Source organism: Botrytis byssoidea (assembly GCF_014898295.1).
Source record: "Botrytis byssoidea strain MUCL 94 chromosome Unknown BBYS_023, whole genome shotgun sequence".
NCBI classification, from domain to species: domain Eukaryota; kingdom Fungi; phylum Ascomycota; class Leotiomycetes; order Helotiales; family Sclerotiniaceae; genus Botrytis; species Botrytis byssoidea.
Window position 1 is genome coordinate 533,228 of NW_024065864.1, and position 24,678 is coordinate 557,905.

General features: G+C 44.5%; 8 protein-coding genes across 8 annotated transcripts; 5 read left to right on the plus strand and 3 right to left on the minus strand.

Moving 5' to 3' along the window:
* The first annotated feature begins 217 nt into the window (after nt 1–217).
* Nucleotides 218–3,762, plus strand: EAE97_009760 (uncharacterized protein). The gene is made up of 4 exons (XM_038880275.1): nt 218–1,693; nt 1,759–2,099; nt 2,226–2,701; nt 2,753–3,762. Exons 1-4 carry the CDS (start codon nt 1,592–1,594, stop codon nt 3,454–3,456), a joined length of 1,623 nt encoding a protein of 540 aa, XP_038728981.1. The 5' UTR covers nt 218–1,591; the 3' UTR covers nt 3,457–3,762.
* A 358-nt stretch (nt 3,763–4,120) lies between these two features.
* On the plus strand, nt 4,121–5,292 carry EAE97_009761 (uncharacterized protein; the record flags this gene model as incomplete). The annotated part of the gene is made up of 2 exons (XM_038880276.1): nt 4,121–4,220; nt 4,481–5,292. 2 exons carry the CDS (start codon nt 4,121–4,123, stop codon nt 5,290–5,292), a joined length of 912 nt encoding a protein of 303 aa, XP_038728982.1.
* A 1,025-nt stretch (nt 5,293–6,317) lies between these two features.
* On the minus strand, nt 6,318–7,542 carry EAE97_009762 (uncharacterized protein; the record flags this gene model as incomplete). The annotated part of the gene is made up of 3 exons (XM_038880277.1): nt 6,318–6,644; nt 6,748–7,019; nt 7,068–7,542. 3 exons carry the CDS (start codon nt 7,540–7,542, stop codon nt 6,318–6,320), a joined length of 1,074 nt encoding a protein of 357 aa, XP_038728983.1.
* Nucleotides 7,543–7,912: 370 nt separating this feature from the next.
* On the plus strand, nt 7,913–11,063 carry EAE97_009763 (uncharacterized protein). Its single transcript, XM_038880278.1, has 4 exons — nt 7,913–8,253; nt 8,310–8,412; nt 8,470–9,888; nt 9,941–11,063. Exons 1-4 carry the CDS (start codon nt 7,961–7,963, stop codon nt 10,802–10,804), a joined length of 2,679 nt encoding a protein of 892 aa, XP_038728984.1. The 5' UTR covers nt 7,913–7,960; the 3' UTR covers nt 10,805–11,063.
* Nucleotides 11,064–11,646: 583 nt separating this feature from the next.
* Nucleotides 11,647–14,951, minus strand: EAE97_009764 (uncharacterized protein). The gene is made up of 5 exons (XM_038880279.1): nt 14,659–14,951; nt 14,330–14,607; nt 13,938–14,277; nt 12,706–13,737; nt 11,647–12,652 (listed from the first exon to the last, which is right to left on the minus strand). Exons 1-5 carry the CDS (start codon nt 14,770–14,772, stop codon nt 12,119–12,121), a joined length of 2,298 nt encoding a protein of 765 aa, XP_038728985.1. The 5' UTR covers nt 14,773–14,951; the 3' UTR covers nt 11,647–12,118.
* Nucleotides 14,952–15,044: 93 nt separating this feature from the next.
* On the plus strand, nt 15,045–16,814 carry EAE97_009765 (uncharacterized protein; the record flags this gene model as incomplete). Its single annotated transcript, XM_038880280.1, has 1 exon — nt 15,045–16,814. The coding sequence occupies one exon, from the start codon at nt 15,045–15,047 to the stop codon at nt 16,812–16,814; it is 1,770 nt and encodes a 589-aa protein (XP_038728986.1).
* A 688-nt stretch (nt 16,815–17,502) lies between these two features.
* EAE97_009766 (uncharacterized protein) lies at nt 17,503–20,339 on the minus strand (the record flags this gene model as incomplete). Its single annotated transcript, XM_038880281.1, has 2 exons — nt 17,503–20,026; nt 20,134–20,339. 2 exons carry the CDS (start codon nt 20,337–20,339, stop codon nt 17,503–17,505), a joined length of 2,730 nt encoding a protein of 909 aa, XP_038728987.1.
* An 887-nt stretch (nt 20,340–21,226) lies between these two features.
* Nucleotides 21,227–24,353, plus strand: EAE97_009767 (uncharacterized protein; the record flags this gene model as incomplete). The annotated part of the gene is made up of 3 exons (XM_038880282.1): nt 21,227–21,313; nt 21,382–21,903; nt 21,957–24,353. The coding sequence occupies 3 exons, from the start codon at nt 21,227–21,229 to the stop codon at nt 24,351–24,353; spliced, it is 3,006 nt and encodes a 1,001-aa protein (XP_038728988.1).
* Between the last annotated feature and the right edge of the window lie 325 nt (nt 24,354–24,678).

Below are 24,678 nucleotides of genomic sequence, written 5' to 3' on the forward strand. Positions count from 1 at the left end.
AGTAGAGGATGGAATGCAAAAGATTGTATCGTATTCGGAATCTTGAAAATTGATGGATGTTTTCTACTCGACTACCTGCGTAGGTAGGGAAGGAGGTCTTGACAACAATTTTCTGTGAGGGAAAAGCGTATGAATATCTAGTACTACCTACCTAGCACGCCTAGTAGTCAACAAAGCCGAAACAAATGTCTACATTCCATTTCATTCAAATTGTGCGCCCTCTCGATACCATCATATATACCCTTTTGATGAGATAATTGATTTCCACATCCATACAATTCCAAAACTTCATGTCTCGATTTCTCACATTTGCACTTCTCAATTCATACCAAACAGTCCGAGTTACCAGTCCAATCATTAGTCCTTAATTTACGAGTTGGGGCAGTGCTTCGAGAAGCATTCAAATTAGGATCAACCAATATCCCAGACCAAACCATGGACGTGTTTAAGCTTTACGGAGTACGTTCAGATTATTTAAGAGGCCCCTAGTAAGTGTCCAGAAATAACGCTGTAATCATCGAGATAAGTGCTGGGTGGGCTTGTGAGCATTCTGGAAAGCAAAGGCACAGTACCACCATACATTGTATCCATGACCAAAGCCGTCTGTGAAGTAGCTTGGAAGAGAGAGACTTGGAGGATTGATCGAGTTGATGGAGTGGGTGGTGTTGGAGGCAGTGTGGTGGTGATTCCTGACATGATCCCTTCGTGTACTCCGTATTTTTATTTACTTATTTGGTTCTTCATTCATCCTCCCATTCATCCATCCATCCAGTCACGATTGAACCATCCAACAACACAACAGGGTAAATAATACCTACCTGCCTAGCTGCTTCAGAGGCATGTACATACTACGTATGAACCTTACGAATAGCCAAGAATTTAATCCAATGGCATCCATTCATCTCATTGGCTCATTCCCCTCTTGCCGTACTACCGGCACGCTCCTTCCCATGCTTCTCTTTCCCCCAAGTAGATTCTTCTAACATGAGAGTTTTCCTGAATTTCCCAGGTAGGCAATCGGGATAAAAGAGAGGATTGGGACCAAGTTCCAACAGACCCAATCTAATCTCTAGTCCAGGGACATTTCTTTCTTTAGCACGACTCTCTCTACCAAAATATCCAAAGCCCTTTCGCAAATTCGTACCCATCTCCACTCCGAATTTATACCATTGAATCATTCTCCCGTATCCCCTAAATTATTCTTCCAATTCAAATCTCCTTGCCACACTTAATGGGACTGTGTTAATCATTCCACCTCCATACTTCTCGACATTCATTTGCTATCTTTCCATTTCGCCAGCAATCCCCATCTCCAACTCACTCTAGTTAGGAAGACAGTCATTCGTTCAAACATATTTCTTTTTTCTTATTAACTAGGACGTCTGCCGTGCAAGTCGTTGTTAGAGAAGGAGAGATTACATCACCACACTCGTTCTTCCCTATTCCAAAACTCACCTGAGACGGAAATATCTTTAGCTAGCACTCTGATTGGGATTGGTTTTTTATCTCATCACTATACGGCTTCTCGCATCTATCTATCGTCAACAAAAACAACATTATAACATACACACATTGGTATTCAATTAGCATCATGAAGACCTTTGGCTTTGCTTCAGCTGCGGCTGCGGCATTGACCAGTGCTTTTTTCGCATCGTCTGCTGCCGCTGCTGATCTCCCTTCTATCGTCATTAAGGTATGTCATGGATTGGTCCATCCAACGTTGTTGGAAGTCACTTTAAATACTGATTCATACATTAGGGCTCCCACTTCTTCTACGAGAACGGCACCGAATTCTTCATTCGTGGTGTAGCATACCAACAAGACGTTAACGCAAACACTACTTCCGACGCTACTTTTACCGATCCCCTTGCAGATGAAGCTGGGTGCAGACGTGACATTCCTATCCTTCAAGAGCTTGGCACCAATGTCATCCGTGTCTACGCTATCAACTCCTCGTTAGACCACTCCGTCTGTATGGGATTGCTTAACGATGCCGGAATCTATCTTATCCAAGATTTGTCTAACCCCTCATCCTCTATCAATCGAAACGACCCAGAATGGAACACCGATCTCTTCGCTACCTATGCCGGCGTTGTCGAGTATGTATATCTTGTACTTGTTACCCATCGTCATATGCATCTTTCTGGCCTTTCACTTGCATTGTGAAGAGGGAGGGATCATCAATTCTTCATCATGTCCTCCGTGTGCTAACATTTAAATTTTAGTGCCATGGCCAACTACACAAACGTCCTCGGTTTCTTTGCCGGTAACGAAGTCTCCAACGATCGCAACAACACTAATGCCAGTGCTTTCGTTAAAGCTGCCGTCCGTGACATGAAGGCTTACATTAAGACTAAGGGCTACCGCACTATCGGTGTTGGTTATGCTACCAACGATGATGCCAACATTCGAATTGATTTGGCTCACTATTTCAACTGTGGTGATGCTGATTCTGCCATCGATTTCTGGGGTTACAACATCTACTCGTGGTGTGGTGATTCTTCCTACACTAAGTCCGGATATGATCAAAGAACTCTCGAATTCGCCAACTACTCCGTCCCTGCATTCTTTGCCGAGTACGGTTGCAACACTGTCCAACCCCGTGAATTCACTGAAGTCGGGGCAATCTATGGCGACAAGATGACTGAAGTCTGGTCTGGTGGAATCGTCTACATGTACTTCCAAGAGGCAAATGACTATGGTAAGATATGACTTACAAGCTTTTTCGAAGCACAAGCTGACAAAACTTTAGGTCTCGTCTCGGTTTCAGGAGACTCCGTTAGCAAGCTCTCTGACTTCACTGCTCTGTCCAAGCAATTGGCCTCTGCCACCCCTAGCTTCACCAACTCTGCCTCCTACACTGTCACCAACACAGTAGCACAAGCATGCCCAGCAACTGGTACCGCTTGGGCTGCCTCCAGCAACCTTCCTCCTATCGCAAACGCCGAGCTTTGCGAATGCATGGTTAAGTCTTTGTCCTGTGTCGCCAACAGCGGTATCTCCGGCAACTCCAGTGCCAATCTCTTCGACTATGTCTGTGGTTTGGACAGCGCTGCCTGTGATGGTATCTCGAAGAATGCTACCACTGGAACTTACGGTGCCTACTCCATGTGCACAAGCGCTCAACAATTGTCTTTCGTATTTGACCAATACTATCAAAATAACGGCAAAGCAGCTACTGCATGTGACTTCAGCGGTAACGCTAAGACTCAAACTGGCGCCAAGAGCTCAACCTGCTCAAGTCTTATTAGCCAAGCTGGAACCGCAGGAACTGGAACTGTTACCAGCGCACCAACTGGTACTGGATCTTCAAGTAGCTCATCTGGTACATCCACCTCTACTAAGAAGAGTGCTGCCGGTGCTACTATCGTCCCACGTTTCGACTTGGGATTGTTGCAATTGGGTGCCTATATCGTGGTTGCTGGAATGGCAGGTGCGGGTATGATCATGTTGTAGATGATATCATTAGCATTTTTCTGCGGTAGATTTCTGGCTGTCTGGATGAAGGCATCCTCATTCGAAAATTGATCGGGTATTAATATGTCATTCATTCCTTGATAGTCATTTCATGTTGCCTAGGCGTCATTTGGTTCCTCTTCTCTTGACACCTCACGGCGTCAATTGAAGGTTTTAATTTGTATATTAAATGATAGACTGAAGAGATATTTAAGATTGTGAGCAAAGCAACTTCCGATTGTAAATTTGAGATTGACATGTGATTTCTCAAATTGTGCTCAACACCAAACATGTACAAGCCCCTATTCGAAGCTATTTTAGATGCCTTATGTTGAAGTTTGCACACTAAGGCCTCAATATCTAGGCATGTATACACCTAATCAAAGTTATCTAAGCGAAAAGCACATCATCACTGGCTGGCTTACGACTCTGATGACAAGCGCGAATTGGTGTGTTTTTCTTTGTAGATAACAGATGACTTCAAAAGGCCAACGATTCTTTTGAAAATTTATTTGCTCACCAATCCAATTTAGGATTTAGATCTTTGACTGGATTTTATCCTCTCTATCTGATCGTCAATTCACAAATTAATTTAATTATCAATTTGAGAAGCAGAAGTTGAAGAAGTGTCAGGGAACGTGTGGAAAGGAACAGATTAAACAAAATGGCGGACGTAGCAGCGGAACTGGAAGAGGGGGGCTTCAAGAGAACATTGAAGGACTTGTTTGCCGGGGCTGCTGGGGGTGTAGCTCAGGTTCTATTGGGTAAGTAAGATGTTGTTTTCATACTGGGATGCTTTTTGGATATTTTTGGATTGGTTGGGATGATCACGTGGAGGTGACGAGATATGTTGAGAAGTGGAATTGTCTTCGAGTGATGGCAATGGTCTGTGGATTTGCCAATGGCTTTTGGCGAATATTCCATAGCTTTAAATGCCAAGCCTGGATCTACTTTTTTACTTGTTTATAAAATGGAAACAACACAACGAGCATATCACAGGAAGATGATCTAACCTCTTCCCCAGGTCAACCCTTTGATATAGTCAAAGTTCGTCTCCAAACCACTACACAGTATGCAAATGCTCTTGAAGCCGCTCAAACCATATATCGCAATGAAGGTGCTCTTGCCTTCTACAAAGGTACTCTCACGCCTTTAATCGGTATTGGAGCCTGTGTTTCTGTCCAGTTTGGAGCTTTTCACCAAGCTCGTCGTTACCTGGAAAACTACAACACTTCCCGCAATCCTCTTTCTCCGGGTCTTTCCTATGCACAATACTATGCGGCAGGTGCCTTCGCCGGTATCGCCAACTCTGGTATCTCGGGTCCCATTGAGCACGTAAGAATTAGATTACAAACGCAGCCTCACGGTGCAGGAAAACTCTACAATGGTCCTGTGGATTGTGTTCGCAAATTGTCGGCCCATGAAGGCGTTCTCAAGGGTCTCTATCGCGGTGAGGCCGTTACCATTATTCGAGAAGCGCAGGCTTATGGCGTGTGGTTCCTTTCTTTCGAATACATGATGAATAGCGACGCAGCCCGCAACCAAATCGAACGCAAAGACATTCCGAGCTGGAAAATTGCTTTCTATGGTGGTCTAGCCGGAGAAGCTTTATGGTTGGCTAGTTATCCGTTTGATGTTGTGAAGAGCAAAATGCAAAGTGATGGGTTCGGTAAAGATGTGAAGTACAATGGTATGAGAGACTGTTTTGCAAAGACGTGGAGAGCAGAAGGTGCAAGAGGATTCTGGAAAGGCATTTTCCCTACCTTGTTGAGGGCCATGCCGGTTAGTGCGGGTACTTTTGCCGTGGTGGAAATGACTATGAGAGCTATTTCTTAGATGGCTGAAGGAATGAGAATAGTTGGTGCATTTAGTAGCCTGATGAGTTCATGAGATGATTAGAGCCATGCTGTATGTCTATTTATCTGAGCTATTTTCGGAGAGCTAGAGCGATCATGATATGGTATAGCATGGCGTGGCATACACGCATTAGCATTATATCGATGAACGAGATTTAGAAATCACATAGAGATTTCTTGTATATGAGAATTTACCCATGTCTTCAAGTGCCTATCTTCCTCCAGTCCAAGTACGTAGATTATGAGCCAGAGAGCAGCACGATGCTCGAGGGAATAAAGTTTTTTACAAACTACCTCCAAGACTTTAAAATTTGACGAATCCAAACCCCGAGCGTTGTAGAACTATCCATTCTACTGCATGATCTCGTTCTTCGTCCTTTGATCCTTTTTCCCTGATATAAATATGTATTGGATTCACTATTGAGTCTCATCCTGCCATTTCTCGGATGTAGTCACATCTTGAAAGTTGGAGGTGGGAGAAAGTTGTCCGAAGGCACAGTGTTTATGCTCGCATTTGTTCGTGATAAACAAATTGATTACAGGTTGGAGTGATACGTAGGTATGTTTTCATGATGTATCTCTATCGACGAATTTGTCACTGCTATATTAAGGTGGAGAGAAGATGATAGGTAGAACTTGATTATGTGAAGGGTAGCGAGGGAGTAAATGTTATTGGTATGAGCTCTGGGATCGTGTATATACTAGATAGGTAGGTAGGTAGGCTATATGTCTATCATGTCTTCTATCTTCAAATCTATCGCGTTTCCAACCTTTGTCAATATTCTATCCATCACGATCTAGCTAGAGTTATCCAGATCACCCCCCCCCCCCCCCTTCTTGGTGTGGACTTTTAGTTGTCGAGTTGCTAGCCGATTGGCTCTGCGGTATGTAGCCGATATTTATGAGTTGTTCGAGCTCAACAAATCCGTCCGTGTATTTAGTTTATCATTCGCTCTCATCAAACCCGACCAATTCGTCATCATGAACATAACCACAACGTCAAATTCAGGTATCAACCTCAGCCATATTGTAATGACCCAACTGCTGCGCATGAGCTGCCGCTTGAGCTTCCCCATGAATAATCACACCACAATCTTTACACTTGATAGCCATCCCTCCTGTATCAGTATAATAATGCTTGTCTCTCAATTTTGAGCATAGTTCTACTGCTTTAGCAATTATGGTATCGTCAGACTTATCGAAAACTCGAACGTCGTTTTCGGGAGTTGAGGAGAAGGGAGAAAGAGCAAGCATGTCATAATGGATTCCAGAATAGACCAGAACACATCTATTGTTGGAGCCAGATTCGTGGAATTTGTGGATGGAGAGGGACTGGGTATTGTTAGTCTGTGAGATCATGATTGAGGGCTATATTGGAGTAGGGTTCTTGTGGGGAATGGAAATGTCGACTATGACTGAAAAGGGCATGACGTACTTGAACATCGACACAAACGACCTCTATACCAAAGGCCTCGGCCAAAATACCCATCTCGATCGCTCCACCCCAAGCATCAGAGGTTTGAATCCAGCGACAGTAGTCATCAGGTTCTTGTTCTAATACAACTTTGCTATAAAGTTCGGGGTTGCCTTGGATGGTAGAAGCTACGACGGATCGAAGCTCATGCATAGAAAGATCATCACCAGGAAGAACTGCCGTTCCAAAAGCTCGGAAAAGACATGAGTTATCGTCTGGCATGACACGGAGAACTGGAAAACGTTAGTGAAGTGAATAAGAATCTTGGATGAAAGACTAACCAAGTGTAGCCTGAAGTTCGGGAATTGGAATTTCAGGTACATCTCCGGCGATACCTCTCTTACGCGAAAGTGACACAGGAGCTGTAGAATTCGATGTGTTTTTCGCATCACCATGCATACCAGAAAAAGAAAATGACTTCGCCTCTGCTGTTTGTCTATCTTTTACTTGAGGGGGGATAGATGAGGTCTTAGAATTAGAAGGTGAAGTCGATTTTGGTGATCCCACAGATTTACGTTCCTCTCTTGAGCTGATCGTAAGTTGTTCGCCATTTAACTTGATGTCTAACTTGCTCAGAGGTAATGAAGGCTCGCTTTGAGAAAGGAGAAGCGGTTTTGGCGGATAACCATATTTAATATCGAAATTTGTGAGAGAGGTCTTTGAGGTTATTTCAGATATGAGATCACTGATTCTGGCATCGTCGGGAAGAGTTATGGTGGATGTCCCTTCGGGTCCTCGAACTCGCATTCGCGGCATCTTTGATATCTGGGTTGGTATTGGCACGTGGGTGACGTCGAAAGCGATTCGGTATATGGTTTATATGGACAATGATACCTTGAAACATGTATGAAAGATAACAATTTAATATTGTTGTAAATCCGTGAATCTTATATATTTATTAATAATTATCGTCTAGAAGCGTTTAGAACCGTATTCAGTCTGAAGAAGAATGTTGTGGCAAGATAAGTGAATGATGTCCACCCCTTCCGGCTGTTCGCTGTTCACTTCGGCTTGAATGTCCCAAGAGTCACGTGGCCATATCCTTTGCCCGACCGACCAGTTTCCGTTGCTTGTGGGGATCGCGCTCCAACGCGATTACTCGAGCTCCCTCAAAAAGCGACCAAATCCTTAGCAACACAACCCCGCGATATAGTTGCTAGATTCAATAAAAAAGATGGATTCACCTGTACCGGCCCCGATTCAAGATGAATCAAACGTCAAGACAGAAGAGCCCAAGACTTCCAATGATGTTGAAATGACCGATGCGCCAGTCGCAGAGCCTGAACCCGAACCCCAACCCCAACCCGAACCAGAGCCAGAAGCAGTAGCTGCAAAGCCAGAGATAAAAACAACGGGAAATGCGCCAGAACCTGTAGGTTCCCTTGCGACAGTCGACGGTGTTACAAAGGATGGATATATTGTTATGAATGAAGTCGTACACAAATTAACGGAATATCGCACGGAAGAGTATGTTCATTGTGGTTTGCGCATTTGTTTTTCTAGGGATGCTAACATGAATCTAGCGGTTACGATATCTCACAGCTTTTTCAGCGCATGCTCAACAAGAGGTTTCTACCAGATTACTTCGAGGTGATCAAGGAACCTACCGCATTCAGCACCGTCAGAGTATGTCATTCTTACCTATCAATTGCGCGCGAGTGCAGCTAACTTACACGCTGATAGCAAAAAATCCTCAAGAAGCAGTACAAGAGCTTCAAAGAATTTGTCCGCGACTTTGCCCTCATATCTCATAATGCGCAAGTTTACAACCGTCCGTCTGCAGCTGCCTATCATGACGCCATTGCGCTTAGAGAGTTATTCAAAAAGGAAATGCAACAATTGGTAGATGGAAATGTTATTACCGCGGAGGAAGCAGAGATGCCGTATTTAGGAGAGCTCCCACCCGTCGAAGATTCACCACCACCTGGCCCTGAAGACGAAGAACAGGAGGAAGACGACGAAGACGACGAAGAGGATGACGAAGAGGACGATACCGATGATGAGGGTGCGAAGAGAAAATACAAACGCAAAATTCGACGTTCGAGCGTGAACAGGCGCGATGGTGGTGCAGATGAAGCAACAAAAGAGCCCGAAGTGCAGAAAAAGCGCGGTAGACCACCTAAGGTGCATACTCCCATGGAGGCCCGCATAAATAATATTCTGAAGGGATTGAGAAAATTCAAAAACCCTAGGGGAGAGCTTAAAATTGCACCATTCGAAAGATTGCCCGATAAAACAAACATGCCAGAATATTACCAGGAAGTTAAAACCCCTATGGCAATGGATCTGATTAAGAGGCAGGCAAAGCGCAAGAAGTACGAAACCGTGGGCGAGGTTCTGAAGGACATAGAGCTTATGTTTGAGAATGCCAAGGCATTCAATGAGGAGGATAGTGAAGTTTATAATGATGCAGTGTTCCTTCAGAATGAAGCTAGAGCCCTAGCTGAACAAGAGAAGAACAGACCGGATGAAGACTTTGCTTCTGAGGATGGACGAATACCTCTGAAAGAAATCCTTTACAAAGGCGAAATGTGGAAGGTTGGAGACTGGATTCATATAACCAACCTTAACGATGTTACAAAGCCGGTGGTTGGGCAGATTTATCGAACCTGGCGGGATATTGCAGGACAGGACTGGATTAATGCTTGTTGGTACTTACGGCCAGAGCAAACAGTTCATCGCTACGATAAACATTTCTACGAAAATGAGGTTGTTAAGACTGGTCGCTATATCGATCATAAGATTGATGATGTTGTTGACCGTTGCTTTGTCATGTTCTTCACAAGATACTTCAAAGGACGTCCCCGCAACTTTCCCGCGGATAAGGAAATCTATGTTTGTGAGGCGCGTTACAATGAAACTGTATTCAAGCTCAACAAAATCAAGACCTGGGCTAGCTGCGTACCAGATGAAGTGAGGGAGAAAGATTATGAAATGGATCTCTTTGACACTCCAAGGCCGATGAAAAAGTTTCCGAGCCCGATCAAACATCTGCTCCGCGATGATGCTACAGAACATGACGAGACTCCAAAACCCACCAAGGGCGTAGATGGGGCGCCTCCTATCGTCGGAGCTGTGCATAAGCTACCTCGTGCCGAAAATGTAAGTTCTCTTTCATGAGATGTGTTAATCTATATATTCTAACACTATAAAGGACTCTCCACCACCATCGCCCACCCCACCTGCCGCATCTCCCGTACCAAATCCAGAGCGCAGTCGTCCACCTCCTACAAGCGAAAGACCTCGATTTGACTCACAGGGAGATATATCAATGGGTGGAACAACTCCAAGCGCTACTGCCTCACCCATGATCAATCAGCATTCAGCCCAACCGGCATATACGCAATCCTTTGCACAAGCTCGGCCATCTGCATCTCCAGCGCCTCCTCAGCACGCTCATTCATATAGCTCTCACGGAAGCACGCAAGCTGTACCACCAACTCCGACATACCAGCCAGCAACTTCATATAACCATCATACTTCCTCCACTCCCACCACCGCCACTCATCACCACTCCAATCCATTAGCCAGCTACCAAAGTTATCATAGTAGTAGTACACCACGTGTTGGTGGCTCTGGCTCAAATACACATGGTTCACACGGGAACGCATATAATCCACCACGTGCAATTGAAGTATACACACTTCCAGATGCAGCAAATTCTGCCATTCCACCTGACGTTCGATCACAATTTCACACGGATGAATTTGGCCGGGTCATTTTCTATACCTCTCCTCCACTTGAATCAAATCTAATTTCGGAAGAAGCACAAGTTTTGGGACATAGTTTGAAGTATCTAGCCAACAAAGTAAGACGTAAGGAGGAAGTTGAGAAGAAACGCAAAATCCGTGAAATTGAGTTGGAAATCGAGGCTAGTGAAAGATCGAAGCGTACGAAAGCTGAGGCAGAGGCTAGAAAACAAGCTATACTCGATACCCAAGTTAAGTATATTAAAGCCTGGACGGAGGACTTGCAAAAGGGAACAGAGGCACTCTATAAACAGTTAAATGGTGCGTAAGAGAAACTCGGGGAACAAGGTATAATGAAGTATAAACCCTTAAAATTGGGAGGACGAAGGCACTATGATAAAGAGTGGCGTTTGTGACATCGGGGTGTACGAACAGATTAATTGTATTTGGGTTTGACTGGCGTATTTTGGCGTGGAAGAAATTGATCGCGAGGATCTCAAATCCTCAAATTGTACATACCCAAGAGGAGCTGGGCAAAAGTCGTTAAGTTATTACTTACAAAGAAATAATATAACATTCTTATGAGATTCATACGATCTATCTTGATTTTATCGGTGAGCGCTTCATATAGGTGTGGTATTAGTACATCGCATCTGAGTACAAGACTTCTTTGTCCGGTTTGCACTTGGCCTAGAATTGGATGAGTGTGCATCTCCTCCTCACAAAACTGACAGCGATTGATATAGAAATATTTCAAGAAAGCAGGTTGAGAGCTTGACGTATGATATACTTGAGATTTAATGGACTGACTATCTAGACCTTGGGGATCTACCAGTGCGTAGGAAGAACGCAAAAAGCTGGGAATGATCGCGGTTCGTGAGGGCACAACATCCTGCTGTCCACTAATTTACTCCCGATGGAGCGAATATCCATGCGCACTTGTCAGGCTGGCGATGGCATAGTATGAGTTTTATTGATGTGTTTTAGTCTTATACAGCTAGTCAGATATATTGAAGGGGTCAGATGTGGTATTCTTTGCTGTTCTGTATGAGAGACAAAAGGGGGGGGGGGGTTACTTCCGTTGTGTGTATGAACTCATTCGGAACTGTCGATAGGGAGGAAGCGAATTGGGTACTCACCGGGGGTAGATTTTTATGTATTGAATATGCCTGATTGATGATGGGTGGAGCTCAGTTATGAGATGTTAGGCAGCTTTTTGTTTCACTGTAGTTGCGGCAAGGAGATGAAGATGGAAAGGAAGACAGGCCATGTGTTTAGTACTATTAAAGTAATGCTGTTTTTCTATCTCTGAGGAACGAATAAAGATTATGTAGGGAGGAGTCTGAGATACGTTACATATTGGCAAGTCATAACGATGAGTATGATATGCTTGGCAACGAGTGTACGGGGAACATTCTTCGATGGTGAAAAGATACATAGTATGCTTTTGAGATGTGAGAAAATATCAAAGGCAAAAGATCAGGGATTAAATTGATGATGAGTGATTAAGAATGGTATTTTATGAATTCCAAGAACTGCTCTGCGACCTGGATGAGATAGACGATAACTTGGATATTGGTATCAAGTTACAATCTCCTGCTAAACATCAGAAAGCAACAATGAGAGCCATTCAACCCCGACTCCTAATACTCCTCTCCTCCTCTAATCATTCTCAATAACGCGGCCCGTGTAGTCTCCTCGTCAAAAACTCTCTCCAACAAAACATCCAATTCTTGCTCAGCTTTCAACACCTGATCTGTCTTCCTAGGATCCTTCTCCAACAACCTCGCTTGCCAATGTTTGGTGAAAGCTGTAATTTGCTGTACCAAGACCTTTTCCAATTCCTTCCTAGCATCTAGTAACTTATCAACCACAGCAGGAAGTAGTTGACCTTTGATCATCGGTCTGATATATGCAAGTGGATTAAACACTTGGTGACGGGATTGAAGTTCCTTGAGCGTCTCCCAAAGAGGAGTGAAGTCGAGTTCGGCGGATTGACGGATTGAGTCTGGGATTTCGTGGGTCATAAATAGGTTCTCGATGAGCATCAGGTTTTTGATGAGGAATAGCTGTGCATCCATTATGTTATTCGAACTTCGCTTTATGATTGTTGCGGCTCTCTGCAGAGATTCGGTAGTTTGATGCACGATTTCGTAAAGAACATCACCTTTCTTGAGCTGTATAAGAATGTTAGTGCAGTTACGTTTATCTCCGAAGCAGTGTGACTTACTGTTCTCTCATGCATGCTTTCGTTGTATAAAACGAGTAAACTGACCGCCGTCTTGACCGTCGGAAAGGCATTTGAAAGACCACTCTCAACGGATGTGCTTTCTTCAAGAGGCTTAAGGGCCGTATCGACTCGCAAGCCACTAGTTGGAATGGCTTTCTCATTGGATAACTTCGGAGCATTTGGCGATATGATCCTGAGATCTTCCGGAGATGGCTTGAAGTGCTCAAGTTTTTTTGCTTCCATGATGAAAAGCTGATCAGCTAATGGCCAAAGATAAACGCCCAACAAGACCTGCGCAGCCAATCTTTGTCCATCACAACTCTCATCTTCATGCGCCTCTGCTGAAATAAAAGTGTCCCCCAACCAAGTAACCAAGTCGCAAACTCGATGCAAGTCACCATTGCTCAAATATGGGGTTAAGAAGCTATGGAGTATCTTCACATGCGACAGACAACTCTCCTCTAGTTTCTCGAGGTATGAATGAGGCATGTTCCACGGAATGGGAGGTGGAGGATAATCTGCCATAAGAGGTCCATTCTGAAAGAATTTTGCTGCCAATTTCAACTCATTCTGACATGTATCAAAAACATATTGCACGGATCGTCTAGCGAATAATTCAAACTCTTTGTCAGGGAGAGGTGAAGTAGTTGAGAAATTTTGAAGATTTTTGAGAACAAGAGGTCCAACAGGATCACGAGATCTTATGTAGGACTCAAGCAATTGCTGGTATAGGTTATGCCATTGTTGGATATACGGTGTTCGGTCCACATCTCCTCTTCTCCCAAACGCAAATTCATCAGTCGTCAAAAGTCGTTCAATTGAAAGGCCTAAATTCTCCCTGGCAGATTCGTATTTGCCATAAAGAAGAATGTATTGATTTGTCTCCGTTTGTTCTTTGGCTTTCAATTGTTTTGAGGCGTCATCTGACACTTCACGCATAGAATTTGAGAAAGCAATTTGAACGAGGTTGAGTGCTTTATCTAAAAGTGTTGTGTAGCGAGTCTTATACACAGTCGAGTCTTTATAGTTTGGCTGTAAATAATTAGTCACAAATAATCCAAGGTCTATTTCAAGACAGACGAGCCTCGTAATTTGTTGTGAAACAGCTCATTGATTTAACAACGTATTGAAATACAAGTAGCATGCATAGAAGGTGTTTCTACTAGTCTACACGAAGGAACCGCCGAGTATCGAGATTTCTGAGATATGGACATAAGAAAGGCAAGACCTACATGTTGATCCATAAACTCAATACAAGAGTTGAGATTTTCTAACATATCCAAGAAGTCACCGTTTTTGACCAGCCTTCCAGCACCTGGAGCATTCAAGCGTCGAGTCAGAGGTTCAAGATAAGCATAGTACTGCAAATCCGTTCCAACTTCATCTGCCAATTCACGTATACGTTTTTGTTCTTCCAAAAGATCTTCACATTGAGCTTGAAAGGCTGTGGTTTGTGCTTCGACATTTTTGAACGATTCGGAAAGACTTGCAAGTGTATCCAATGCGCTTGTGGTATCACTTAAAAGAGTGTCGAGATGACGCTCGGATAGAACTAATTGATCTAGATATAATCTTCAGAGGGTTAGCGTATTGGTTCGATGCTCGTCGCTTATATTTGGCATACTGGTATTCCTCGAGGCTTCCATCCACAAGCTCATCCTCAAGCGCACTGTACCGCTCCTCGAAAAGGGGAGTGCTAGATTCCCCTCCTTCGACATCGCGCTCGTTTTGTGTCTTTCCCTCATTCGTGCCTTTGCTTATATATGCCATAGCTACTTCGTAGAAATCGCTATATGATTTTGCTCTTCGTGCCAATGTAGCTTTCGGAGGGTCTTTCGATACAGGTTCATCCTCATATATTCCTAGCATTGGAGAGTTCTGGTCCAACATTTGGTTGTTACCCTATGTACACCATTAACTAGAGGCACTTATCAGAGTACTAAGGGGGCTTACATTAGTTTGCTGCAAAAGAGATTCTTTGCGACGATGTTGCGATGCCTGCGAGGTGACATGATCCTTTTTGGTATTTGTTTCCGGTACAAAACTGTACCACGCATCTTCGTACATTTTACCGGTACCTTACACCAAAATTCCAAGATGTCGAGTAAGGCTGAAGTGTCATGAGTATTCGAAACACCGGTTACCCATGGGGCTAGGCACGGACCACTAACCTGACATTCAATCAGTTGGACCAGGAAAGTCAATTCGTCATGGGATGGAAACGGACAAGGCTGAGGAGAACTTTGTGGTATGAGGGGTAGTGGCGAGTCTAACAAATGTTTTTGTCGTAAACATACAAAGCCTGTCTTCTCAATTATTGATATAGGCATCGGAAATCAATGATGTTGTCAAGTAAAGTTATACCAAAATGTGGTACGATTGTTCAACGAGCAAATCGACATACCAATCACTCAATTGCATTCCAGAGGAGATATATTGGAGGTTCAAGTGATTCGAAAGTTGCCGTTGCCAATAGAGCTTCAAACTCACGGAAAGCTGCGTTGTTATTATCACTGACAATATGCGCTGGAGGTCTATATGCGACCGGCTATCCACGAGCTTTACATGCAGAAGAGATCCCTACACCCGCCGAGCTACAATTCGAGAAGAAGAGGAGGAATACTAGCACGAAAGAAGAGAATCGAGACCGAATAAGCTCACAGCATTTACAAGTGAAGAGAAGCTGGGAGAACCCAGGAGTATATGCATGGGGATCGAATACGGGTCGTGTTGTTGCACCCGACTCTGAGGAGATCAATGTCAAAACTCCAAGACGAATACCATACTTTGACGGGAAGCTCATTCGAGATATCAAGTTAGATCGTAATTTCGCAGCAGCAATTACTGAGAACGGCGATCTGCTACAATGGGGTACGGGATATTCACCGGATTGTAAGGGGCCTATAGCAACATTGAAGGGAAAGGATCTTGTCAAGCTATCTATATCAAAAGACCGGATCATAGCACTTTCGTCAAAAGGCACGGTATACTCGATTTCAGCATCACAAGCAGATCAGGCATTAGAACCGAAGCAACAAGAGAGCTCATGGATTCCATTCTGGAGCAATAAATCTTCAATTGGGTATCGAACCTTGAACCCGGATAAAATGGTCTGGGGAGAAAAGGTGACGGATATTAGCAGCGGTCTTGAGCATTGCCTTCTCCTCACATCCAAAGGACGTGTTTTCTCCGCAGCATCCGGCTCTGAAGATTATCCTTCGAAAGGACAACTCGGTGTTCCTGGTTTAACATGGACGTCACGTCCCCCTGGAAGATACGACCAACCACATTGGTTAAGTACACTTCAAGGATTTGACATTGCAAAGATTGCTACCGGTGACTATCACTCTCTCGCAGTTGATACGCAAGGGCGAGTTTTCAGCTTTGGCGATAATTCCGTCGGCCAATTAGGCTTTGAATACAACTCTGAAGCATCTAACATCGATGCACCTTCGCTAGTCCCCATTGACAGACTTTACAAAGGCACAAATCTGCTTCCTCGCGTGACCGGCGTCTTCGCAGGGGGTGTCAATACATTCTTTACAGTCGACGCTACCCGAGTGGCCGGACAATCAGAAGAAGAACCCCCAGCAGACCTAGGCCGTATCACAGCTGACACCTGGGCATGCGGACAAGGAATCTACGGCACCCTCGGAAACGGCCGCTGGACACACGTCCAAGGACTTCCCTCGAAAATGAAAGCTCTCTCTGGCCTCTTCGAATACGACGAAGTTGCGAACAAAGTAGTCCCCATCCGGCTCTCCCGACTCTCCATTGGAAGCACTCATGCCTCCGCCGTAATGAACAACGTGACCCATCTGAACGCTACCTCTAAATCTAGCTCAAATGATACGAATTGGGGTGCCGATGTATTATGGTGGGGCGGAAATGAATTCTATCAACTAGGCACTGGAAAGAGAAATAACGTCAGCCAGCCAATTTATATCCAGCCGCTGGATTTGGCGGCCGATAGAGAGAAAGGAAGGAGAGAAGAACATCGCTTCCAGATTACGCCAAGGAAGACGGTGAAGATTGGAGGAAGGAGTGTTAGTGTGGAGCAGAGAATTGAGTGTGGGAGAGGCTGTACCGCGGTTTATTCTGGTGCTTGATCATTTCACAGCGATGCATTGAATTTATGTGAGCCTGATTGTAAAACTTCCTTGAGGTTCAAATGCCTTGTTGTACTGTACTTTTAGCTCAGCCAGTGAAATTGCTGGGGAGGTGGGGAGGGGGAGGAGCAGGAATTGGCACGGAATGGGAATGGTAGGGGGAACCGGTGTCGAACTCCAATTATTGTACATTTATTCCAACGAGACTCGACTCTGTATCTGTATTGAGGATTCCAGGGACTTCGCGGCTTTATAGCATAATTACAAGTAAACTACCTAGTCGTCCAATGCAATCACAATTAAAAATGAATAAACTAATTTATTTGACGAATTTGAATAATCGAAGATCTATAATCTTACACGTTTTAATTTCATCTCCCAGTGCACAACTGGCTTGCTGTAGATGCAGCCCTATAGCCACCAAAAGAACACGTATTGATCATGGGCCATCTATCTAGTCATTCCTGATCGCTTCCCTCGACTTTCCTACCATCCATGCCCCATCCGTAACTGAATAGTCCCGATAAACGCCATCCATGAAAATTAAAGTACTCTGCGCGTAAAGCATAATGAAAAGTGGCCGACTTGATTCTCACTCTCCTCCCAAAATTTGGGCGACCATCCTAATATTATTCAGACATGGCTGCCTCGATAAATTCCCAACCTAAACACCATTGCATCGAACTCTTCATAGCCCTGCCGCGACGGCACTGTTGCCATTGATTGATGGCTGTGGTGATCCCAAGGCACCTGCTTGAGCAGTGTTTCTTGCTTGATGTTGGGTTCCTTGCTGCTGAACAATTTGGGCGCGCTGGCGATCAATTATAGTCTGTTGCTCGCCTGAAGTTAAAAAAGTACTCATGTTATTATAGGAATTTTGGTGATGTGATTGCGGCGGCAGAGTCTGTTGAGGCTGAGGTTGAGGTTGAGGTGATTGAGAGGAGCCATTCATGACCGGTGGTTGAGTCAACTGACCTTGCATGTGCCTAGTGGCATTGGGCGGTAAAATTGGAGGCGCGGTTGTTGAGTACGGAGGGCGGACTTGAGATTGAGAGTGTTGATTTGCTTGATTATACACGGGCTTCTGAGGCGAGCTCTGTTGACCAACATGTGCTCCATTTCCATAAGCCTGAGTATATGCAGCACCATTTTGAACTGGCTGTTGCTGGGCAGCATATGGTGGCTGACTTGGGTATCGCACTGTCTGAGGTGTAGATTGTGGGATGCTTTGGAAGGGTTGAGTTGGAGGGCGTGTATAAGAGGTAGTGGGAGTATTATGGTGATACTGTTGTTGTTGGCCATTTGTCTGAGCATATTGCGGTGCTGCTGGACCTGGCGTTCGGAACTGGTGTGGATATGCAGCCCCCGGATAAGCCGCCGGACGATACGACGGAGCAGATGGAGCACGCTGTGCATACGAAGTGGGCACGGGAGCAGGAGCAGGCGGACGTTGCAAATTACTTGGTGGTGGTCTGATTGGTGTTTGAGCAGTAGCGTAGTGTTGCCCAGTGGGGGCTGGAGCTGGTCGCGAAGACGAGTATTGATTGCCATAAAGTGCAGCAGAAGAAGAGCTTCTGTGCAACGAAGAGCTGGTGGTGGGTCGTGTGTTTGAGGCTGCGCTCATTGCTGCGACCTTTGCGCGAGCTGCTATCTCGTCTTCCTCCATGACACCCTTTTGATCGCTCAATTGAACTTCAATCTTTGTACTGATGCTAAGTTCAGCCAATTGGTCGGAATTCAACTTTGCAACGGCATATGGCGGCAACATGGCAACCATCAATGCTAGTTGCGATTTGAGGATCTCATATGTCGTCACTTCTGAATCGCTGGGCTTTGAGGGAGTGCCCATGAAATTAGTTTCTGTTGTCCCAAACGCGCTAATAGGACGACCTGTAGCATTGAAAGAAACGTGTCGATTTCTTTGATATGAGTTGAGAGTCTCTAGCAACTCCGAAATTCCCTGCAATACTTCCTCAACATCTTTTTCTTCTGCCATCTTTTCCTCGTTTAAGTTGGTAGACATTAAGCTGGGATCGATCAAAGCATCAGGCGATTCTTTCGCTGCTTGCTCGAGCTCCTCAATTTCCGCATCGTTGAAAGCCAAGCTATTGGTACTTGGCTCCGTAGGATAACCATCGCCTAACCCCTCAGCCCTATTAATTATGTCTCCCCATCGTTTTTCACCGACTCGTTGCCACCAGATCTTACTCAGAACACTTTCTGGAGCGATAGCTTTGGAATCGTCCTTGGTCGGCGCGAATCCCGAATACGCGCTCCGAAACAAAGCATCCAACTTAGCAGCATCGATTTCGCTCGAGTCAATGGCTGCTTCGGTATCTTCATTGGAACCTGCAACTCCATTGCGTTTCCTTTCTGGGCTGAGTGACGAGGTATTGCTATAATCAAGCCAATGTCCAGTAGTGAGTGGCTGTTTCCAATAGCTAGTACTTCGTGGATCGGCAACAAATGGTTGGTGCCACCCGTCGACTGAAGTTGGTAAAGAGCTCTTGGAAATTTTAGGTGGCTTCAAGGGATGAATATTTGGAGGTGTTGGAAAAAGCTCTCCTAAAGTCTGCGGACGTTTCTTATTATCATCAAAGCTCGTGGGCTGCAAGGGAACAATCTGGGTTGTCGTGATACCATTGGGTAGGGCGGCTTCGCGAAGAGGCTGAGAAATCGATTCCCCGTCATACTTGATTGGAACCTGTAAACTAGAGAATAACTGTTTCGGTTGCGGGGCGTTGCCGTAGAGTGTAAGAACCACTTTGCTATCCTCCGACGTTGCAGTGACTGGCGCATTAGCATTGGACCCAAAATTCCTGTTTGATAAATAGTTGTTGGAATCGATTATTTGATTGCTATTCGCGTTTTCCTGTAATCCCGTGGTAGCCTTTTCTCTGCGCACAAGCTCATGAGCTTTCTTTTTGAAGGCCAAAATCTTGACAGCCAACTCTGATTGCTCAGGCGGAACAGGTATGTACTGATTCTGATTTGAGCCAACAGTCAATTGTAGCCTCTCTATGATGTCGGATGCGGCAGTATCAACATCTTTGAGAACTTCATCGATAGTAAGATATTCATGTGCTGTCGCGCGTGATAGAATAGTTGGTGAATCAGTCGCGCCATCTGACTTTTGTCTTTTAGCGTGAGGTTCGGTCGACGGGATTGATTCAGGAAGAGCTCGTGTTAAGATGGAGGGGGAGGGATCATGACTAGAAAGTTTCAGGTCAGTAATAGGTCTGGGATGGATTGATATGATACTGGAAGCTATGCTACCTGATGAACAGATTGAAAGGGTGTGTTGAAAGCCAAAACTCACCTCTTGAGTACGTCAATCAAATCTTCGACAAGACCTTGTGCATCTATCGTCGATGGTTCTTTTGTAATTGCGATTTTGGATTCGTTGCTGGTGCCATTTGTAAGAGCTGGCTGATCGATGTTATCGTCGCGTTTGCGTTTTGCTGGTAGTGTAATATCTAAATGCGGTTGAGTGGGGGGACTGAGAATCCCGTTGGTCGAGGCCATCACGTAGTCTCGCGGTCCAAAGATTTTTTGGGGATTCCTTTTTTTCGCGTCGCGATCGCAGATGGTATGTGTGTTACCGATGAAGGAGACGCTTTTTTTTGGGTAAGGGTAAGGTAAGATTGTACGGGTAGGTATGTAGTTGGAGACCTTTGGGGGGTAGAAAGGAAAACCAAAATTCAGCGCTGCAAAGTCATTGAAGTCTTCATTCAAAAATACTTCATATGTGATTTTCCATGCGCAAAATTTGAGTCAAAATTAATGTAGTCGTGATATTTGTGTCGCTTTCTCTTCAAAGAAAATTTGGTTGTAAATATTGCAAGAAAGGGTCGAAAGTGTAGGAGATGTACCGGTATATGATGTTATTATTTCCTCGTTCCTCAATATTGGTTGCGAGGCTCTAATAGAAAGACGAGGCAGATTGGTAGGATGGCAAAAATGGCAGACCAAAGGACCAAAGGCACGGACATGAGACAAATTAAGCGCATAACAGAACGATACCATACAAAAGTAGACTTGAGCCACTATACGCTAATCTAAAATAGGCAACTGTGGCTAATGGTCGCTAGATCATGTGAGACGCCTTGATTAGTCATTCATAAAAATAATTTTGACCTTGATATGGATTTAGCTATCATAATTGTCTATCACTTCACTTATGAAGCAACAATTCTTGCTGTCTTCTCATTCTTACAAGGTTTATATACCTCTACTTCTTTGAGTCTATCTCCGCACATTGGTTACTTGTTTCGTTCAAGGAGATAAACTTTCTGTACAATACAATATCTGATATCCTACCCACATCATTTACCTAGAAATACAGTAATGCAAGGTAGATTTGCATTTTGATACTGTCTAGACAGAGATCTTATACAGTACAACATGAACGGATGCAATCGTGCCTCCATTCTTCGAAATCTGGCAATGCCTCCTCATGGCGTCATGCCAGGATCCTATCCATTGTGTCATTCTTTCGAGTAAGCATAAGAACATTTCCACTCAACTACTCAAAAATTCAATGATTTCTAATATATCTTGCGTACAGCTCCCCACAGAAATAAGACATGTTCATAGAAGCCAAAGTTACTTGCTCCGGCCACTATCAACTAGACAGAACTCGACCACTTCGAATTCGGATGAGTTCAGTGAGGAAAACCCTTCGCAGGATTTTTGGGATCATGTCAAAAATCGGAAGAGTTCGCAAATGAGATATCTGGATATTAAACGCTCCATTGAACGAAGTCCCATAGAGCTTCTCAAATCCAGCAACGATGACACGTCCAATCCGGAGGGATTTGATGAAGATAGGAGCCCCTCCAACGGACTCGCTTCTAGCGTGATCAACCATTCGCCAATCCCTCTACGGTCCATGGAAATTGGACTGCCAAGGTTGAGCAACAGGCTTAAAAAAGCACGACGACTTTCGAGTCTTAATTTTCTTGGGAAGTGGCTAGATTTGCCAGATGACGATGCTCGGGAAGCACTTTGGCAACACTTTAGATCAGAGGAATCTAGATCTAAAGTGTCGGAATCAGCTTTGCCAACGATCCTATTGCAGCATATTCGGGTATTTCTATCAAAATCCTCTAGCTTGACATTGCTAATTTTGAGGTAACGTAGGGCTACCCTTTGACTACAGATATGAGCCTTGCCTTGCGTAAGCGAGGCTTCAGTATAGATGATCTAGTCGTATGGGCCTACATCATTCAAGGAAAAGATACAGATGAAAAGGCACAACGATTCCTTTCTTCACCGTCAAAGAAGCCAACATTTTTATTATTGGAAATTCTCCGTAAAGAAATATTGCACGTGGAAACTTTTAGATCACTTCTAAATTATACTTGGACCCGAGTTTTCTCACCAAATCCCCAACAACGCACAGGAGACTCTTGGCCTGCATTTTCCGAGTCTACCATTGAGGAAGAGACAGAGGAATTAATGTTATTCTCTTCGCCTGACATGGAATTAACCACTTTCACACTTCTTATCTCCCGCCTCCTCTATCATGCACGGCATTTACTACCCTCTGCTGTCCTCCCCATATCCCATATGGTTCCTCCATATTTGTTCCATAATTTACATGGTGGGTCTACAATGGAGCCGTTAGAGCCACAAGCACATAGCCGATGCTCTCATTTGCTCAATAAACTACTTCACGCCCTTTCTCGACCATCACAATTTGTTCCATTTAAATCCATGATCCATAATTGGCATGCGCAAAGAGTCCTATTGCGTTTAGCGAATCAGACCAAGCCGCCTTTGATCATTGACAGGGGCGGTTACCATGCCGTACAAGTTGTACTACTTGCATTGCAAAAGACCGATGATGAATCCAGATTAGCTAAGCTCCAGGCGAGAAGTTGGCCTCCCTGGAGGATAGACCAAGATGGTATGGATGCCCGGAGATGGCCAGATGAAGATCTGAGTAGGGTTGTCTTTGCAATAAGGCAAATGAAGCAAGCCGGATACAGTTCGAATATTAGCACTCATGCTCATGGTATTCTTGGGGGACAAGAAGATGATGGGACACCAACAATCCATACCAGGTCTTTGTCCAAAGGTCGTATCAGAAAGTTGCGCTCTTTGGTAAGATCGAGTCCTCTGCACCACCGGGTCTGGAGTTCAAGGATCACAGCGACGCGTGATGTACAGGAAGCTTGGAGCGCATTCAAGAGTTTCCAGCATCTAGGTGGCACACCCACCTCTTCCATTTATCATGCTATGATGGAGAAAGTTGAAGCTGAAAATAGGAGAGCCGGTCGTTCTCGAATGATAGATGTTACACCTGGCGAGGGGAAAGAAGTTCTTCCACCGTCCGTCGACAACTTCAGCGATTACTACAAAGAGGAGCTTCGACCGCCACCATCCATTGATTTCTTGTATGAAACCATGATGTCAACTGGGGTACGGCCACAAAGCGACTGTCTAAATTTCCTTATTAGTCATGCCAGGGGAATACCTGATGGTATAAAGTATATTCGCGAAAGTGGGCAGCGACGTACTTTCTTGAAGTATATCGTTGGCCAAAACGCCAATCCACCAGCAAAAATGACATCTGCGGAAATTCGCATCGTTCATGCATTCGTCACCTTACTTTGCAGGTGTACGGATAAACTTATCCCACAGGCTTCTTCATACTCCGAAATATCAGTGTTCAAAGATCTGAAAGGGCTTCATGAAAATTTCCCAGATGTCATCAACGATATCAACGCAAATGAGACGATGCCGCGGACGCTGCCTAGATCTAGAAAGTCTGGTATTAATCCGCTGTCTCACGCACTGGAGCTCATACGAACCAGCCAGACAAGATATAAGCCTACATGGTATGCGGTCTTCAATGCACTTGCTAGGCCTGGCATCACAATTGACCCCAATATAATCGGTGACCCGCAAGATGATATTAATTCCTGGAGAATCTCTGCTGCTGTACTGCAGGACTTTCATGACGCGGGGCTTGAGCTTGAGCCAAACGGCTTTCAGTTTATTTGTCGAGGATTGGAAAAGGCAATGGTTGCGTCATCCCGAATGGACCAAAATTTGCCGTTCGCGGACGATGTTCTACTTGTGAAAGATGAATTTGCAAAGTTATCTTCGACAAGTTTCGATATTGGACTTCCGACCTTTGCTCACGATTTACATAGCAAACTACACGGCGCTGTTCTACATGCCTACGTACGTGTTCTAGGAATAGCAGAGGATTTCGAGGGCATCAAAGGTGTAATAGAGTGGATGGTACTTCATCACGAGCGTTTGATTACTGAGGCTCAGTGGAGTCGCAATGGTCACGAGCTCTTGAAAAGAACTTTAATAGCTGCAAAGGTCTTTTGCAATGGGACATCCTATGAAGAAGAATCACGCATATTAGTGGAAAGCGCTGAGGGCTGGGCATGGCCAACTGATCAGGATGCTAGGGCTTACGTTGAAGGGGGCCCATCGTTAGAATCCGGTGAAAGCTCTTTAGTGAGTGATGAAAATGATGCAAAAGATGAGAAGAGCTTACTGCAGGATTTCTACTGAAATAATCCAATATTTAAATCTAATTGATTGTACATTAGTAAATCTTTGGAATTAAAAGGTTCGGGAATTGGGCTTGTTTGGTGTACGATATAGAGGTAGATAGATTACCAGTAGGTGTATGGACTGACGGGACAGTGCGAATATTGGCTTGGCAATATCTCTTGTAACATCAGTTCAAATATCTTGAACACTGTTATTTTGACTTCTTGAAGATTGAATAATGAAATAAATGATTCAGACAATGGCATTGTCACAAATTTTGAAACTTGAGAAGTGTACCGTCAGTCCATGCACTCACCGAATTTGACAACCTTTTCATAAATCC

Excerpts from the sequence above, each read along its gene's own strand:
- EAE97_009760 (XM_038880275.1), top strand. The coding sequence starts at position 1,592 with ATGAAGACCTTTGGCTTTGCTTCAGCTGCGGCTGCGGCATTGACCAGT. Across the intron at positions 1,694-1,758 it reads TCCCTTCTATCGTCATTAAG|GGCTCCCACTTCTTCTACGA; the intron begins GTATGTCATGGA and ends TTCATACATTAG. Across the intron at positions 2,702-2,752 it reads CCAAGAGGCAAATGACTATG|GTCTCGTCTCGGTTTCAGGA; the intron begins GTAAGATATGAC and ends ACAAAACTTTAG.
- EAE97_009763 (XM_038880278.1), top strand. The coding sequence starts at position 7,961 with ATGGATTCACCTGTACCGGCCCCGATTCAAGATGAATCAAACGTCAAG. Across the intron at positions 8,254-8,309 it reads ACGGAATATCGCACGGAAGA|CGGTTACGATATCTCACAGC; the intron begins GTATGTTCATTG and ends ACATGAATCTAG. Across the intron at positions 8,413-8,469 it reads CCGCATTCAGCACCGTCAGA|CAAAAAATCCTCAAGAAGCA; the intron begins GTATGTCATTCT and ends ACACGCTGATAG.
- EAE97_009764 (XM_038880279.1), bottom strand. The coding sequence starts at position 14,772 with ATGTACGAAGATGCGTGGTACAGTTTTGTACCGGAAACAAATACCAAA. Across the intron at positions 14,278-14,329 it reads GGAAGCCTCGAGGAATACCA|ATTATATCTAGATCAATTAG; the intron begins GTATGCCAAATA and ends AACCCTCTGAAG. Across the intron at positions 13,738-13,937 it reads TTGAGTTTATGGATCAACAT|CCAAACTATAAAGACTCGAC; the intron begins GTAGGTCTTGCC and ends AATTATTTACAG.